At 34.8% G+C, this 14,929-nt stretch overlaps 1 protein-coding gene across 1 annotated transcript in view; it reads left to right on the top strand.

The window, feature by feature from the left end:
• Window positions 1–14,458, top strand: part of LOC135219296 (uncharacterized) — an 85,075-nt gene extending 70,617 nt beyond the window's left edge. Inside the window, exons 4-7 of the mRNA XM_064255946.1 lie at window positions 5,056–5,165; window positions 8,731–8,850; window positions 10,399–10,490; window positions 10,739–14,458. Coding sequence (XP_064112016.1) covers window positions 5,056–5,165; window positions 8,731–8,850; window positions 10,399–10,490; window positions 10,739–11,966 — 1,550 coding nt within the window. The 3' untranslated portion in view covers window positions 11,967–14,458. The remainder of the gene's footprint in view (window positions 1–5,055; window positions 5,166–8,730; window positions 8,851–10,398; window positions 10,491–10,738) is intronic.
• Window positions 14,459–14,929: the final 471 nt, after the last annotated feature.

Below are 14,929 nucleotides of genomic sequence, written 5' to 3'. Positions count from 1 at the left end.
TACCTTTAATGCGCCTTTCATTTTCCTCTGTGGCAAAACCTTTATTTATATATATGTATATATATAATATATATATATATATATATATATATATATATATATATATATATGCTTAAAAAATCACAGTAGATGCACGTGACTTCATTAAATAAGTGAATTTAGTAAGCATAACATTATAAAATTACCCTATGATGATGAAAGGTTTTTAGATATTCCTAGAATTTTAAAGCTTTTCAACATAAATGTTGTTTTCAGTAATATTAATGTCACGAGTTTAGTAATCAAAAATTCTCCTAAAGATCTTCCAGGCTGCATATATGGAATTCCTTGCAAAAAGTGTGATAAAGTCTATTACGGACAGACCGGTAAATCTCTTTCATAACGTCTCAAACAGCACCAATATTCTGTGAGAAATGGGCAAATATCGAATATATTATTCGTACATATGACAGATTTAGATCATCCTATTAACTGGAGTCAAGCAAGAGCCTTAATTCCATGTATTGACACAGTTAAAAGGAATATCATTGAATCTTGTTTCATCAAGTCAAATAATAGTAATGTTCTAAATTTAAGTCTTGGTTTATTTAAACTTGACGCTTTCATAATGAAAAAAGTTGTAGATAAATATAAGCTACAAAATTAATATATTCAGTTCCTATATATATATATATATATATATATATATATATATATTATATATATACATATATATATATATATATATATATATATATATATATATATATATATATATATATATATATATATATATAGATGAGGCTAAAACCAAAATCTTGAAGGTTTCAAGGCAGGAGATGATACTGGGTAACATCAGGTGTGAAAATATGGAGTTGGAAGCGGTCGAGAACTTCAAATACCTGGGATCAACAGTTACAGCTGAAAATAGAGTAGAGGAAGAGGTAAAATTAAGAATAGCAGCAGCAGCCAGATGTAGTTGGGCTTTAGCCAAAGTGCTCAATAGTAAAATCTTATCAAGAAGAACAAAGGTGGAGGCCTATACAACCATTATTAGACTTGTGTTAACGTATGGGTTGTGAAACCTGGAGGATGACAAAGGATCTGAAACGAAGGTTGGAAGTGTTTGAGAATGGAATCTTGAGAATGTTGACCGGTCTTTGATGCGGAGATGGGGCAATGGAGAAAAAGGCATAATAATGAACTGAGGGAAATGACAGAGGTTCCCATGATAACAGGCACGATTATGGCCCAAAGCCTGAGATGGGCGGGCATGTGGCCAGGGCCCATGAGGATAGACTAATAAGCAAGATTACTCGAGGACAACCAGAGGGCAGGCGACCTCCAGGAAGATCCCGCATGAGATGGTCTGATAACAAAAAAGGGGCATGACAGAGCTTGGAGTGAATGGTCCAAAGGATTGGTGGGATGTTGCACAGGACTGTGGTCGTAGGAAGCTTCTTGTAGCGGCGGCAAAGAGCCATGGAGGCCCGTAGCTAGGTGGAGTGCGAGTGTCGAATGTGATATTAATATAATATATATATAGTATATATTATGGTATAGTATATGATATAGATATATATATAGGTATATATATATACATATAGTATATATATATATATATAGGCCTATAGATAGATATATATATATATAAACACGGTATATACATATATATAATATATAGATATATATTAGATTATAAGAGTGAGAGATATATATAGAGATATAAGAATATATATAGAGTATATAATAGTAATATATAAGTATAGATAGATATATATATAAAGATTTATGTAGATATATACACTTATTATGATATAGATATATATATAGAGATATATATATAAATATATAATACATATATAATATATATTATATAATATATATATAGTATAATAATATATATATGAATATATAATCTATATATATGATATATATATATATCATATATATATATACATACATATATATATATATATATATATATATATATATATATATATATATGTACTGTATGTGGTATATATATTTTGTTTTTTTTTTTTCATTTGTTTATCTTTTATCATATCTGTGAGTGCCTCTGTACTGATAAGGAGGGAATTAGAATGAAAGGACACGCAAAAAGAACTATTAGCCATAATTTGTAGCTCAAAATAAATATTTTATGATAATTAGGTTGAAACTGAGTTAATATTTATCCAAAATATGTTAGATAATAATATAATAATATAAGCAAGGAAGCATATAGAGCTGTTTTTTTTTTTTTTTTTTTTTTTTTTTTTTTAAATCGCAGTCCTTAGTTGGATGGAACCAACCATTACTATGCTGACCCCTCCAATAGATGTGGATACATGTCATTAAAGCAATGATAAATACAAAAAAATATTACTGTTTCTTCTTTTCTTGACTCGAGGTCAGTTATGCGAAGCATCCTACTATGAGATTCAGGGCCTCTGTAACACGGTTTTTTGGACTTTGCTCCTTGTCAAAGCATCGGATGTAGCTGAAAGTTGACATATGCATATTTTACAACCACACACAAATTTTGTCAGCATTATCAATAACCTAAACCCGATAGTTTTAATTTTTATAGAGTAAAAATGATCTAGCCGACGCCATGGCCAGTGATTACGAGCCAAGAGTCGAAAAACATTCATTACGTAAGCAAAGTAAACACCTTTTGACGAAATGTTGCTCCGCCCATCCAATAGACAGAAACCCATTCACCTTGTTCCATCGGCTCTGAAACTCAAAGACTTTATGAATGGCGGAACGATACATAGATGTGGGTGGGGTATCTGTGCTAGCGTAGTAATACTACTGTAGCAGTAGTGCCGCAACAGTATAGCAGTAATATACATGAATAAAACGTTTAGGCCAACTGCTGGGATCCTTGAGAATCATTTAGCACTTCTTACAACTACTCGAGAAATGAGTTTTTATAGCCAAAAGTTAAATTTTCTAATCCAACAATGCCCATGATAGCCTTCAGTGTTATCCTGATTTATAACGAGGCCAAAGTGGGTGGAGCCTCATGAAGTTATCATTCTGACGATAATTATTGGTGAAGGTTAAAAGCCAAAATACGGTACCGGCTATTTTTTTTCAGTAAATAGGTAGATAGCCAATAAATAAAAATTGCATGACATTGGATATAGCAGTTATCAAATCAAGCTTGTCTACTATGTTTTTGAAAATTACCATCTATTCCCTACATCTTGTCAATCTGGTTGTGACCTATAAAGCAGACTGTAATTTCTTAGGAAACTTATTTTGGGAGTTAGACTAATAATCGAAGTGTTTTTGTATTTATTAACATATTTTGTTGGTTTGTTCATTATGACAATTATCAGTGGAGACGTTCAGAGTTCATAAAGGTGTACTGCTTTGCTTGTATTTAAATTTGTTTGTCATTGTTGCCAGAGGTATAGCCTTTGTTACGTATAGCCAATCATCCATCGAGAAAGAGGGAAGAAATGCTGTCATAAGTTACGTAACGAGTGCGTTCGAAACCTTTTCTCTGAGTAAGTTGGCCCGTCTTTAAAAAAAAGTCACTTTTACATTGTAAGTACCAAATTTATTCAACCTACGTAATGCAGAATGCAGTCAAAATTTATGTGTAGATATAATGTGTATTCTGAATAAGCGTTATATTTATGAAAAGCATAGATAAAAAGTTATTGCGAAAAAACCGTGTTACAGAGGCCCTGAATCTCATAGTAAATTACGATCTTGTCATTCGTAGAGCGGTATAGCATTCATAATCTAACCCGTTTAGTCAACTTTGATTTATTTTCTTCTTTAATTTATATACAGTATTTGAATGTGTGTGTGTGTGTGTGTGTGATGAGAGAGAGAGAGAGAGAGAGAGAGAGAGAGAGAGAGAGAGAGAGACTGCCTTTTTATTGCAGAAAGCTTCTATCTAGCGCATAAATCATTTGATAAACTGATTTCGTAAGAATACATTGAAGTCTTTTGATGTGTTTAAACGTCCTCCCGTCCTAAGATACTTGTCACTTCAGCAAGTGTACCTTTGCTTGTTTTTTCTTTATTATAATTATATTGTACGCAAGAAAACACACCCTAAGTTGAATCGTGCCACCCTTAATGAACGTTCTAATTGCTCTGCATTTAGAGAGAGCTTTTAATACTTTCTCTCGGTGCTGTGAAAGAAAAATAACTGGTAAATTACGAACTCTGTTGAAAACATACGTACCTATGAGACTCAAATTTGTTAAGTTGTAAAGCTCGAGTAAAATCTTTTGCAACATGCCACCTTTTCATAATTTAATTTTTTCCAAATACTTGCTGAAAGTAATTTGGAATGAGGTTGCGGGCCCCGTGGCCTTCTGTAAAACGGAGACGCCTTCCTCGGCCCGCTAAATATCACGTACACAATTCACTTAGGTGAACAGAGGCACAATGGACGTTATCCGAAGTTGGTACAGCTATGCCATATTCAAGCTGCGTAAATTATAGTAACTTCCCCACAAATTATGATGCATGTGTATAATTTTATTCATTTGAATAATCAAGTTCTAAAATACTGGCTCTTGATACCGTACATAGTTTCCATTTGGTATTCCAGAGGCAGCAATCCATTTTTATAGTTACTTTGGTCTTTTAATTGGTCTCAAAACTTCAGCAGACGTTTATTTTTTCTTGTTTAAGACTGAGTCTCGAATTTCTTCTCTTAATCTTGCTTAAAGAAAACTTTTTTAATAGCATTTATTTCGACTGGTGAAAATTAGCTCGCGAATGTCTGAGTTACGATATAACTAGTCTTAAACGACATCTGAACATTTACATGAAACACCACCAAGCTATGCCGATTAGTAAACTACTTAACATCTGAAGTAGCATTTGATTTGTGAATTATTCTAAATCAGTATTTTTTTTTTTACTACAACATTACTATACAAGTAAGAGTGTTATTTACGACTAGTTGGTGGACCACAAACCAACTTTGTAAGCAGTTCACTGGCCTTTTATTGGTTCTAGTTTATGATGGTACATACCACTGTATATTATAGCTAAAATTTATCACTGAAGTTCTTCATTTCACTTCACGGACAGATTACAACCTGCCGCCCATGGCCCACAACTTGTTGCAAATTGAAGGAATTCTTGGGAGGCTCGACCCTCGAATGTTGCCCGTGGCGAACTCTGATCCTGCGACGCAGATGGTAAGAGAAATCCTTTGACGGGATCTTCAAGAAACTTAGAACTTCATAGATGAGCAAGTAGTTATACAACATGGCTAGTTACTTTTTTCCTTGAAAAGAATCAGAATGATAATTAAATCTGTGCTAATTAAGACCTGTACAGTCTCATTTTGAAAAATACTTAGTTTTTCATTACTAACGTCATTGCAATTTGCTATAAAAAGTTGCTGTAAACAAGTATGCATGTGTATTATGTGATGGCAGCCTAGAATTAATTTCTCTTCCTGCCTTATTGTTTTAAAAACGTTATTCTGAAACTAATAGTAAGCAATTCTTTGTCTTATTCCAGTATCAGTAATATGAATTAATACAAAGTCAGTGTTCACTTTAAGAACTCAGGAAAATGGCATAAAAAGCATTAAAAAAATTCTTTTTTTTAAATAAGAGGCCCTGCAAAGGTTTGATAATATTACCTGAACTTATTTAATAAAAAATCGTTACATTTTTGCCAGCCATCCTTACTTTCCCTTTCTCTTCACCCTACCTCTCTCCCTCCCCCTTTGTGATTGTTAATTATTTGGAGGTTGGGGGACGGAGTGGTCGAGAGCAGGGGTCAGCCTGACTGCAAAGAATATTACAATCTGGCAAAAATGTTATACGTTTATACAAATTCGAAGCAGCACTGCAGGAAGTTGACGATAATTAAACTGAGATGCTTACCAATATTTTTTATAAGTACCAAAAGAACAAAAGAGGAATAATATAACTTGGTCAGAAACCTATCAGTTTCCCTTCCAGACATAAATCACAAATACATAGTATTTCCCAGGATCCGGATCGCTGTTTTCGCAGCATTATAAATCTTAAGAAAAATGTTTATCAAGGGTAACCAAAGGATTAAACGTTTCTTCCAGATTCTTACTTTTTGCCTTGACAAACACTCCTTTATGTGAAAAATGAACAAAAACGAGCACTACCACGAATAAATAGGGAGGCTAGGGAGACTGAGGTCAAGGGAAGAAATTGATATATATATATATATATATATATATATATATATATATATATATATATATATATATATATATATATATATGTATATATATCAATTTCTCCCCTTGACCTCAGTCTCCCTATTTATTCGTGGTAGTGCTCGTTTTTTTTCATTTTTCACATAAAGGAGTGTTTGTCAAGGCAAAAAATAAGAATCTGGAAAAAAACGTTTAATCCTTTGGTTACCCTTGGTAAACATTTTTCTTAGGATTTATAATGCTGCGAAAACAGCGATCCGGATCCTGGGAAATACTTACGTATATGTGATTTATGTCTGGAAGGGACACTGATAGGTTTCTGACCAAGTTATATATATATATATATATATATTATATATATATATATATATATATATATATATATATATAATCTAATAAAGGAGCCCATAAAAACACCAAAACATAGAGAGAAAAGTACTATATTTCAGAAACTGCTGTCTCTCTCTTCAGGTATATTAGCAAAAATTCGGGTGTAGTATGGGTAGTCCTTTAAGTCCTGTTTTAGCCAATCTGTACATGGAATACTTTGAAACTACAGTAATAAATGCAATAAAACCCAAAAACATGCTGTGGATGAGATATGTAGATGATATTCTAACATTTTGGGATAATAGGTGGGGCAGTCTAATGAATTCCTTTCAAAATTAAACTCATTTGTGCCCAGCATCAAATTTAAAGTTGAATGGGAAACAGACAACAAAATTCCTTTTTTTGAAGTTTTAATAATCAGAAAACCAACGTTCTCACTTTTATACATTCACTACTTTAGCTATCACGACATTGCTATCAAGATAGGTGTAGCCAGCAACCTGTTCTTAAGAGCCTTACGAATTTGTTCCCCAGATTTCCTGGAAAAAGAATTTGAACTAATTCGTAAGCAACTTTCGTCTTTAAAGTATCCTGAACATATAATTGAGAAAGCAATTCACAAAGCAAACGTAATTTTCTACCGCCCCCCTCAAAACAAGACCAAAGAGACACCCAACAATAAAATAAAACTTCCTCACCTGGACAGGATTAATACAGTGACTCAGACCCTCGGAAAATCTAACCCTTTTGCATTTACTTACCCAAACACCTTAGCCAAATCCCTGATTAACGTCCAACAAAAGACATTCCCCAAGGAAACAGGGGTTTATGAAATCCCATGCCAAGACTGTGACCAATCTTATATCGGATTTACAGGAAAATCACTTCCCCAGAGGTTAATACAACACAAACGGTTAGTTAGGTATGGACAACCAAATAAATGAACATAACCATAGAATAAACTGGAATTTGTCATGTATAATTTATAGCAGCAACTGCCGGTACAAGAGTCAAATGATGGAATCGGCCTTAATAAAAGAGAGGCAGGTAATGAACATCTCAAAAGGAGCATGGGATTCAGATGTGATCGACAAGGTTTTCATTCAACCAACACTTAAGAAGATTAAAGGAAGATTATCAGCGGGGGGCCCCTAAATTGGCTTACCTGTGGATGGATCTCTTGATATAAATACCACCTTTTCTGTAAACTTTTCTCATTCATATACCTGAAGAGAGAGACAGCAGTCTCTGAAATATAGTACTTTTCCCTCTATATTTTGGTGTTTTTATTTTTTGGGCCCTCCGATTAATTTTACAATGGAATTCTGTTGTAACAGAAACATTTTTTACCAGTCAAAATATATATATATATTATATATGATTTGATATATATATATATAGTATATATATATATATATATATATATATATATAATATATATAGAAATATATATATACATATCATATATAGTATATATTATATATATATATATATATTTATGTATACATATGTTATTATATATAAATATATATATATATATCATATATATATATATAATATATATATATATATATATATGTGTGTGTGTGTGTGTGTGTGTGTGTGTGTGTGACTGACCTATTGCAATAAAGAATAATAATATTCAGAGTCTCTGTGTAAAAAATAATAATGAAACTATCAGAATTTTAAAAACTAGTGAGGATACTCTCTTTTAATGGTCTTTTTATATGATATGTGAGGCTCTCATTTTCGTATGTGTTATGTTTCCGTAGACTCGCAGCTTCCATTGACGTATGCAGAATCTTTGCTGTAAACACCTGCAAAGACCCGTAGGGGTTAATACTGTTAGTACACCTCACGTGGTGCACATAGGTATTACTAAAAGGTGTCTGCAGGGTCCGTTTGGCCCCTAGCTGCACCCAATCATTTAGCATTCTACCTTACTTCCATTCTGTTTCCTTTCTTCAATCTTGCTGTTAAACATGTCAGGCTATCACTTCTTAATACATCAGTGAGATTTTTTTACCCAGTTCCATCTTTAGAACCTTGTACCTCATTGTTATATTTTGTGGATATCTTTATTTTACTATCCAAGCACTTCAACTCCTTCTTTTCACTGCCTTAAGCGCCGAATGACCTAAAGTGTCCAGTGCTTGGCTTGACAGTCTAAATTTCATCAAAGCAAATCGAAACAACTGCGAAATATCAAACTGCTCCTCTTTCAGAGACAACTTACAGCAGAGAATAGCACGGAGTGGGTGGAGGTGTGTCCAGAGAAGTACAAAGGACAGGATCCAGATGACTTTTATTACACGACTGCTTTCACAAGCGATTGCCCCAATAAAGTAAGGCTGGTGTGAAGTTATAAAAGGAGAGAACGATAGATGTAATTTGACTGGTTAATTGACTGACTGAAATACTGCAACCTGAGGTGGATTGTTTACAATTAAGTGTGTACATTGTATGAAAATGATAAAAGGTGGATTATTTGCAGTTAAGGGTATATTGTATGTTAAGGATAAATTATAGATTGTTTGTAGATGGTTCTTCTTTCCCACCATTATCCCTACACTAAGGGGTTGGTTGCCTGATGTGCCTTTCCTTACAACATCAGGCAATGTTTATTATTTGTCAAAGGGGTTTTTACGACCGTACGCCCTTGCTGTCATCAACTAAAGTTTTTGGAGGTGGGCCTCGTCTTTAACTAAAAAGTCCACCTGTAAGGCAGCAGTTTCCACAGTTATTGGCCTAACCGTTTACTAAAAAAGTAACACTGCAAGGCAGCAGCTGTCATTTTAGTCGCCTTTTACGACACGCAAGACCTACGGTGGTAGTATTCTTACACCCCTACCACAGGGTAGGTTATTTTATGATAATAATAAAGGTTTTACATCTGCAATGACGGGAGTACATTGTATGTTTATGATAAAGGATGATTTGTCTGCAATTAAGGGATACATTTTATGTTAATGATATATAGTGGATTGTTTACAACTAATGGGGTATATTTCATGTTAATGACATAGGATGGATTCTTAGCAATTAGGGGGGGGGGCGGCTTACATTGTAATGATAAAGGTTGGATGGTTGCAATTAAAAGGTACATTGTAATGATAAAGGCTGGACTGTTTGTAATTAAATGGGTACACTGCATGATAAGGAGAAACTGTACTGTTACTGATAAAAGGGATACAATTGAAGATTATGATACAGTGGAGGATTTATATGGTAACGTTAAAGTATAAGAGTCCTACGTTTATGATGAAGTGGATCCGTTGCATATTGAAGATGAAGTGGACACGTATGTTTGTGATAAATTGGGAAACATTGTATGTTAGAGGGTATGAACTGGATATTATCATAAATGGAGAGACTGATATGTATGGTGGGAAAGACATTGAAAACTCCTAATAAGATGCTTGCCAGTATCATATGCTTCACATTAATGAGTTTGCAAAAGATCATAGAAGTTTTGATAAGAATTCGTGTCATGTGACAATGTCAACTGTTACTTCACATGTTTTGTATTTGAGTAGATGTGTAAGCATAATATTCCAAAGGAGTTAATTTGTGATTCTTATTAGACTTGGCGCTGCTTAACGTACATAATGTCCATTTGATTTAGAGATGTGAAGTTTTGTCCTGTCATCTTTTTGGTAATATGCTTTGGACTGTCAACATAAAAACAGGTAATCGTATATAAAAAGTAAATTTAAATTTAATTATTGCTCTGTGCGACAGATACAACAAAATATTGAGTGTTGACATTCATAATTAGTGTAAATTACTTCCCAAGAATACCATTTTAGATGTAATGTAATTAGCATTTTTTATGTCAAGATAAAGATTCAACTCATCAAAATAAACAATAAAGGAATGTCCTTCTAATTCAGGTGCCGACAAAAGAATTCCTGTCAATCATCATCGATGGTACCGATTATAAAAAATCCACTTTGGAAACTCTGCTGGCCAGCATTTCGGAAAGGTAAGGTTTTTCTTATTTTTTTCTTTTTCCTAGTCCCCTCTCAGAATTCTTCCTAAATATAATTTAGTATTTTCCCCACACCCCACCCTCTCTCTCTCTCTCTCTCTCTCTCTCTCTCTCTCTCTCTCTCTCTCTCTCTCTCTCTATGGTAAAATCAGTTACTCCGGTGTTCATTATCTCAGACAAATTTCTTAAATTGCATTTACACGCACAAGTGTATGTGTTTCTCATGATACATATCTTCACAGATACAAAGACGTTAAGTTATACGTAGCTTTGACACAGAGGAGCAACACAGAGATAATTCGCAGATACTCAGCCGTCACCGCAGTCCGGGTCACTTCCAGCACCCCACCTGCAGTCCGCTGGATGCGACTCATCAGGCAGGTGTCCACAAAATACGTCCTTGTTGGTTACAACATGGCTGCCTTTTCCCCTGACACCGATCTGGAGAGGCTGGTCCGCGTCTTGCGACTCGTCCCACACGTTACGTACGTGTCGGGAGCAACCCGGAACGAGACGGGGCATTGGACGGTCGAGTGCTACCAGGCGCGCCTGGAACTCTATGGAATGGCCCTTCGGGAGGGCTACACCAGCTCCGCCGAGGATTGCATGTACTGCGACGCCGTCAACGGACCTTTCCTCACTACGACGAAGTCACTGATTTCTACGCCCCTAGACGAAAGGTTGCCCCTAGATGTTGTCTTCTTCGACTGGTTTTTAAGAGTCCGTGCGGATGATGGTTTGGGTATGGTCTGTCCGGATGTGTTGTTCTTCGTCAGCGGCGACATGAAGAAGTCCTTGCAAGACCATGGCTCCTGGAGGAAATTAGCTCATAAACTTGGAGTGACGGATGTTTATTTACCTGCCCGAAATATACACCACTTCACATGCGAAGAAGCGGGACTCTCATGCGACGACCGAACGAATGACTTGGCTTCTCCGCCCTGCTGCGTCGCTCGTCTGAGCAGAGCGTTGCGGGAGGCCATTGCAGCCTTCGACAGGGCGGCCGTGAGCGTCCATATAGCGCAAAACACCGTTGTGGGTGGTGTGAAGGGTGGATTGCAACCCTGGGAACCTGACGTCTACCTCACCACCGGAAGTACCTACCTGGAAATCGAAAAGGTTCTCACAGAACTGCGTCGATTTGGCTTTCTTATACATCTTACGGCTAAAGATGGAATTCGCGCTTACCGCCTACGAGCTCACAACCATAACATAATTCTGTCCGTTCGACCAATCAACATGGGAGGCAGTTTACCCGACGGAGATAAGGAGACGCCGACTCGCATTCACATCGGGAACGGCTGGGTCCCTGCCCCTCCCAATCCAGGCCTCTACGCCCGAGGACTTCAGGGTCATGGAAGCCTTCGGCACAGACCAACAAACGGAACGTGGCCTCGGTGTAGGGACCCGGATCATCATGCATGTCTCGACCATCTTCCTCTAGACGGGTCTTGGTCTCGTCTTCGGTAACGAAGGTCGAGTCTCTCTCTCTCTCTCTCTCTCTCTCTCTCTCTCTCTCTCTCTCTCTCTCTCTCTCTCTCTCTCTCTCTCTCTCTCTCTCACTTCCATCGTACAAGATGTGGGCTAATCTTAGGAATAATTGGTGACTAATTACCTTGAATTTTACATTCATTCAATCTCTACTGATGGCTATCTAAGATTATAAGTAATACAGAATAAATTTATACTACTCACTTAAATCATCTTTATACGTTTTTAGTTTCAAGTACTCATAACAATTTTAAAAACTATCCTAAAAAAAAATTAAAATATTAACTATTATATGTCCAAAATAGCAACATAGAAGTAAGGTCTGCGAAACACATAATTGCAATGTTATGAAGATTGTGATACCACTCAAGAAATTAGTTACTTACATTATCAATTTAGAATTTAGATGTTCTCGTCCCACACATCTCTCTCTCTCTCTCTCTCTCTCTCTCTCTCTCTCTCTCTCTCTCTCTGAGAGCCTTCTATCAAAGAGACTTAAAGGAACATGGCAACTGGATATATGTAATGATCATAGAAAATAAGATCAAAATAAGAAACCTGTCCTCCGATAGAAGACGAAGAAACTTTGCTCACTTCAGACTGAAACACGTACGTGAATCTCCCTCATGACTCAAGCCTTAACTCATTGTATTGTGGGACCACATTCTGTGCCTACACTATTTGCATAATATTGCTGTAGTAGAAAATGAAAATGAGTAGTAGGAAATACATTTTTATAACTCGAGTAATTTTGGTTTCCTGTTAGAAATAAATTCCAGTTTTGATGACTGAACTTTGTGAGTCGCTAACAGAAAACATTCTGTATTGTACTTTTTTGTAACTGATATTTCTATTTAAGGGCATCATAACCCAAGGTAGAGCAAGCATTAGAATACTGATAACTAAGATTATTATATTTAACCACATGTATGTTTAATTTATGTGGAGCTCAATAAAATATTACTACAATCTCAGTTGGTAGTTCGATCTGTAAAGAAAGAATCGTTGAATGCAAAACATTTGGATTCAAGGACAAAAGCTGACTCAAAACAGAAGTTCTCTGAAGTAGCTACTTAAAATCAAGCTTTCTGTGATAATAACTCAGTCTGGCCGTGGCTTTATTTTGCTTGCATGCAAGCAGAGACAATAAAAGACATATCCTTATTTATTAACGAATACTATTCTGTAACTTCTTTGTGATACTATGTTAATCTGTTATGGCTGATATTTGCTATTAAATGTAAAAAAATATCTATATGATTTTCTCAAGAAGTTTTGTTTTTGTATTTTGTAATCGATTGGTGCTGCTTGTCATTCATTTGTTAGCATTTATCAAATGACGCATTTTGTTATAGTGTGTGTGCATGTGCTATATGATGATGACTTAGTGTGTAAACTGTTAATTTTAAAATTTGTCTGTTCCAAGTTCATATATATGCTTCCTAATTCTTTCTTTTAAGAACCTATTGCAATGTTATTTCTATTTCGTTTGAAATAGTTGTAATTACCTCATTCTTTTCATGATATTATGACTTATTGTTATTTTATTTTTATTGCATATTCTGTCCCTTATATACCATGTATTCCGTGTATAATTTACATGTGAAGATTTTAGCATTTTCTAACATATAGAAATAAATTTTAAATGAGGTTTTTGTACTGAAATTATAATTTAACTATTAAATATGGTTATATATTCCAATTTTTATAACAATATAAGAATTAAGCGCCTCGGGATACACACAAAAGATGGGCCTTATACAATACATATTTACTAAAAAAAAAAAAAGTCCTTAGGATTCACAAGAAGGCATAATCAAAGCATCCTCATCAGCATGAAAAAATTATATGTATTTCTAGTGTTTCTAACTTTGTAAAGTTTTTTCTAAAGTAGATACAATGCAGTCACTTCATGGTATAACTAATGTTACCAAACAATTTTACCTTAACTGTAATTTAGCGGGGTTGTCCTTTGTTATATTTGAAAATATATCTTTTATGTTGAATGTTTCAATCCCTTTGAAAATATTGGTATATTACTTTCCTTTTCCTGTGGTAAATAGATTTATTTCTTATTCGTAAGAGACTCTCGTATGTATCAATTACATCCGTCACAATTTTAGACGTATGTTACCGGAGTTTGAAGTCTTTTGAACAAGTGCTAGAAAATTAAATTTATGTATTATTATTGTTTTGTCATTTTAATTCCGTAGAGTCCACTTGTCTCTTTATTAAAAAAACATTAATTCATCTCGCCAGAATTTATCATAAATTTTTTTAACATTTATTTTAGATATTTTTGATGTTCTCAAATTGTCCCATTCACTCCTTGAGTGAGCTATTTTATATAGTGAAATGCATTTACAAATTATCCATATGGTCGTACTTGTGGTAAGTTTTATAAGCTTATATTGCCCTTGAGGGAATCAGTATGATCAAAGTGTGTGTGTTTGTGTGTGTAATGTCATTTTTCATCAATGTTTTTGCAATAAAATAGTCTGATTATTGACATGGATTTAATTCATTTCCCTCATAATTATTAAAAACTAAAGGACATCCGATCTTACAATTACAGTGACATTCCCATTCACAATAAGGCTCATCTCTCTCTCGATAGATCGATATCTTGTTCGACCAGATAAGTATAGCAGATAAATTAAGAAATCGCAAAATATTAAGAGCATTTAATAGTACACAAACATAAAGTACTTCTTAACCCTCCATGGACAGACATGCTCACATGAGTAGCAACAACAGATTTTGGGTGGATGACAGATTCACTCATGGATAAGTAACAATATTATTCGCCATCGATATTGGGGAATCAGGCGGAAAGAGGTACCATTCATTAATTCTATAGCCAATAAATTCACTAACGGCATCTTTTAGTCTGAAGTAGGGATAAATGTTTAGATTTTTCTTAACACCACTTGTATTTACAT

This window comes from Macrobrachium nipponense, chromosome 1 (assembly GCF_015104395.2).
Source record: "Macrobrachium nipponense isolate FS-2020 chromosome 1, ASM1510439v2, whole genome shotgun sequence".
Lineage (NCBI taxonomy): Eukaryota > Metazoa > Arthropoda > Malacostraca > Decapoda > Palaemonidae > Macrobrachium > Macrobrachium nipponense.
Note: the sequence above shows the minus strand (reverse complement) of the source record. Positions and strands in the feature narration are given on the sequence as shown.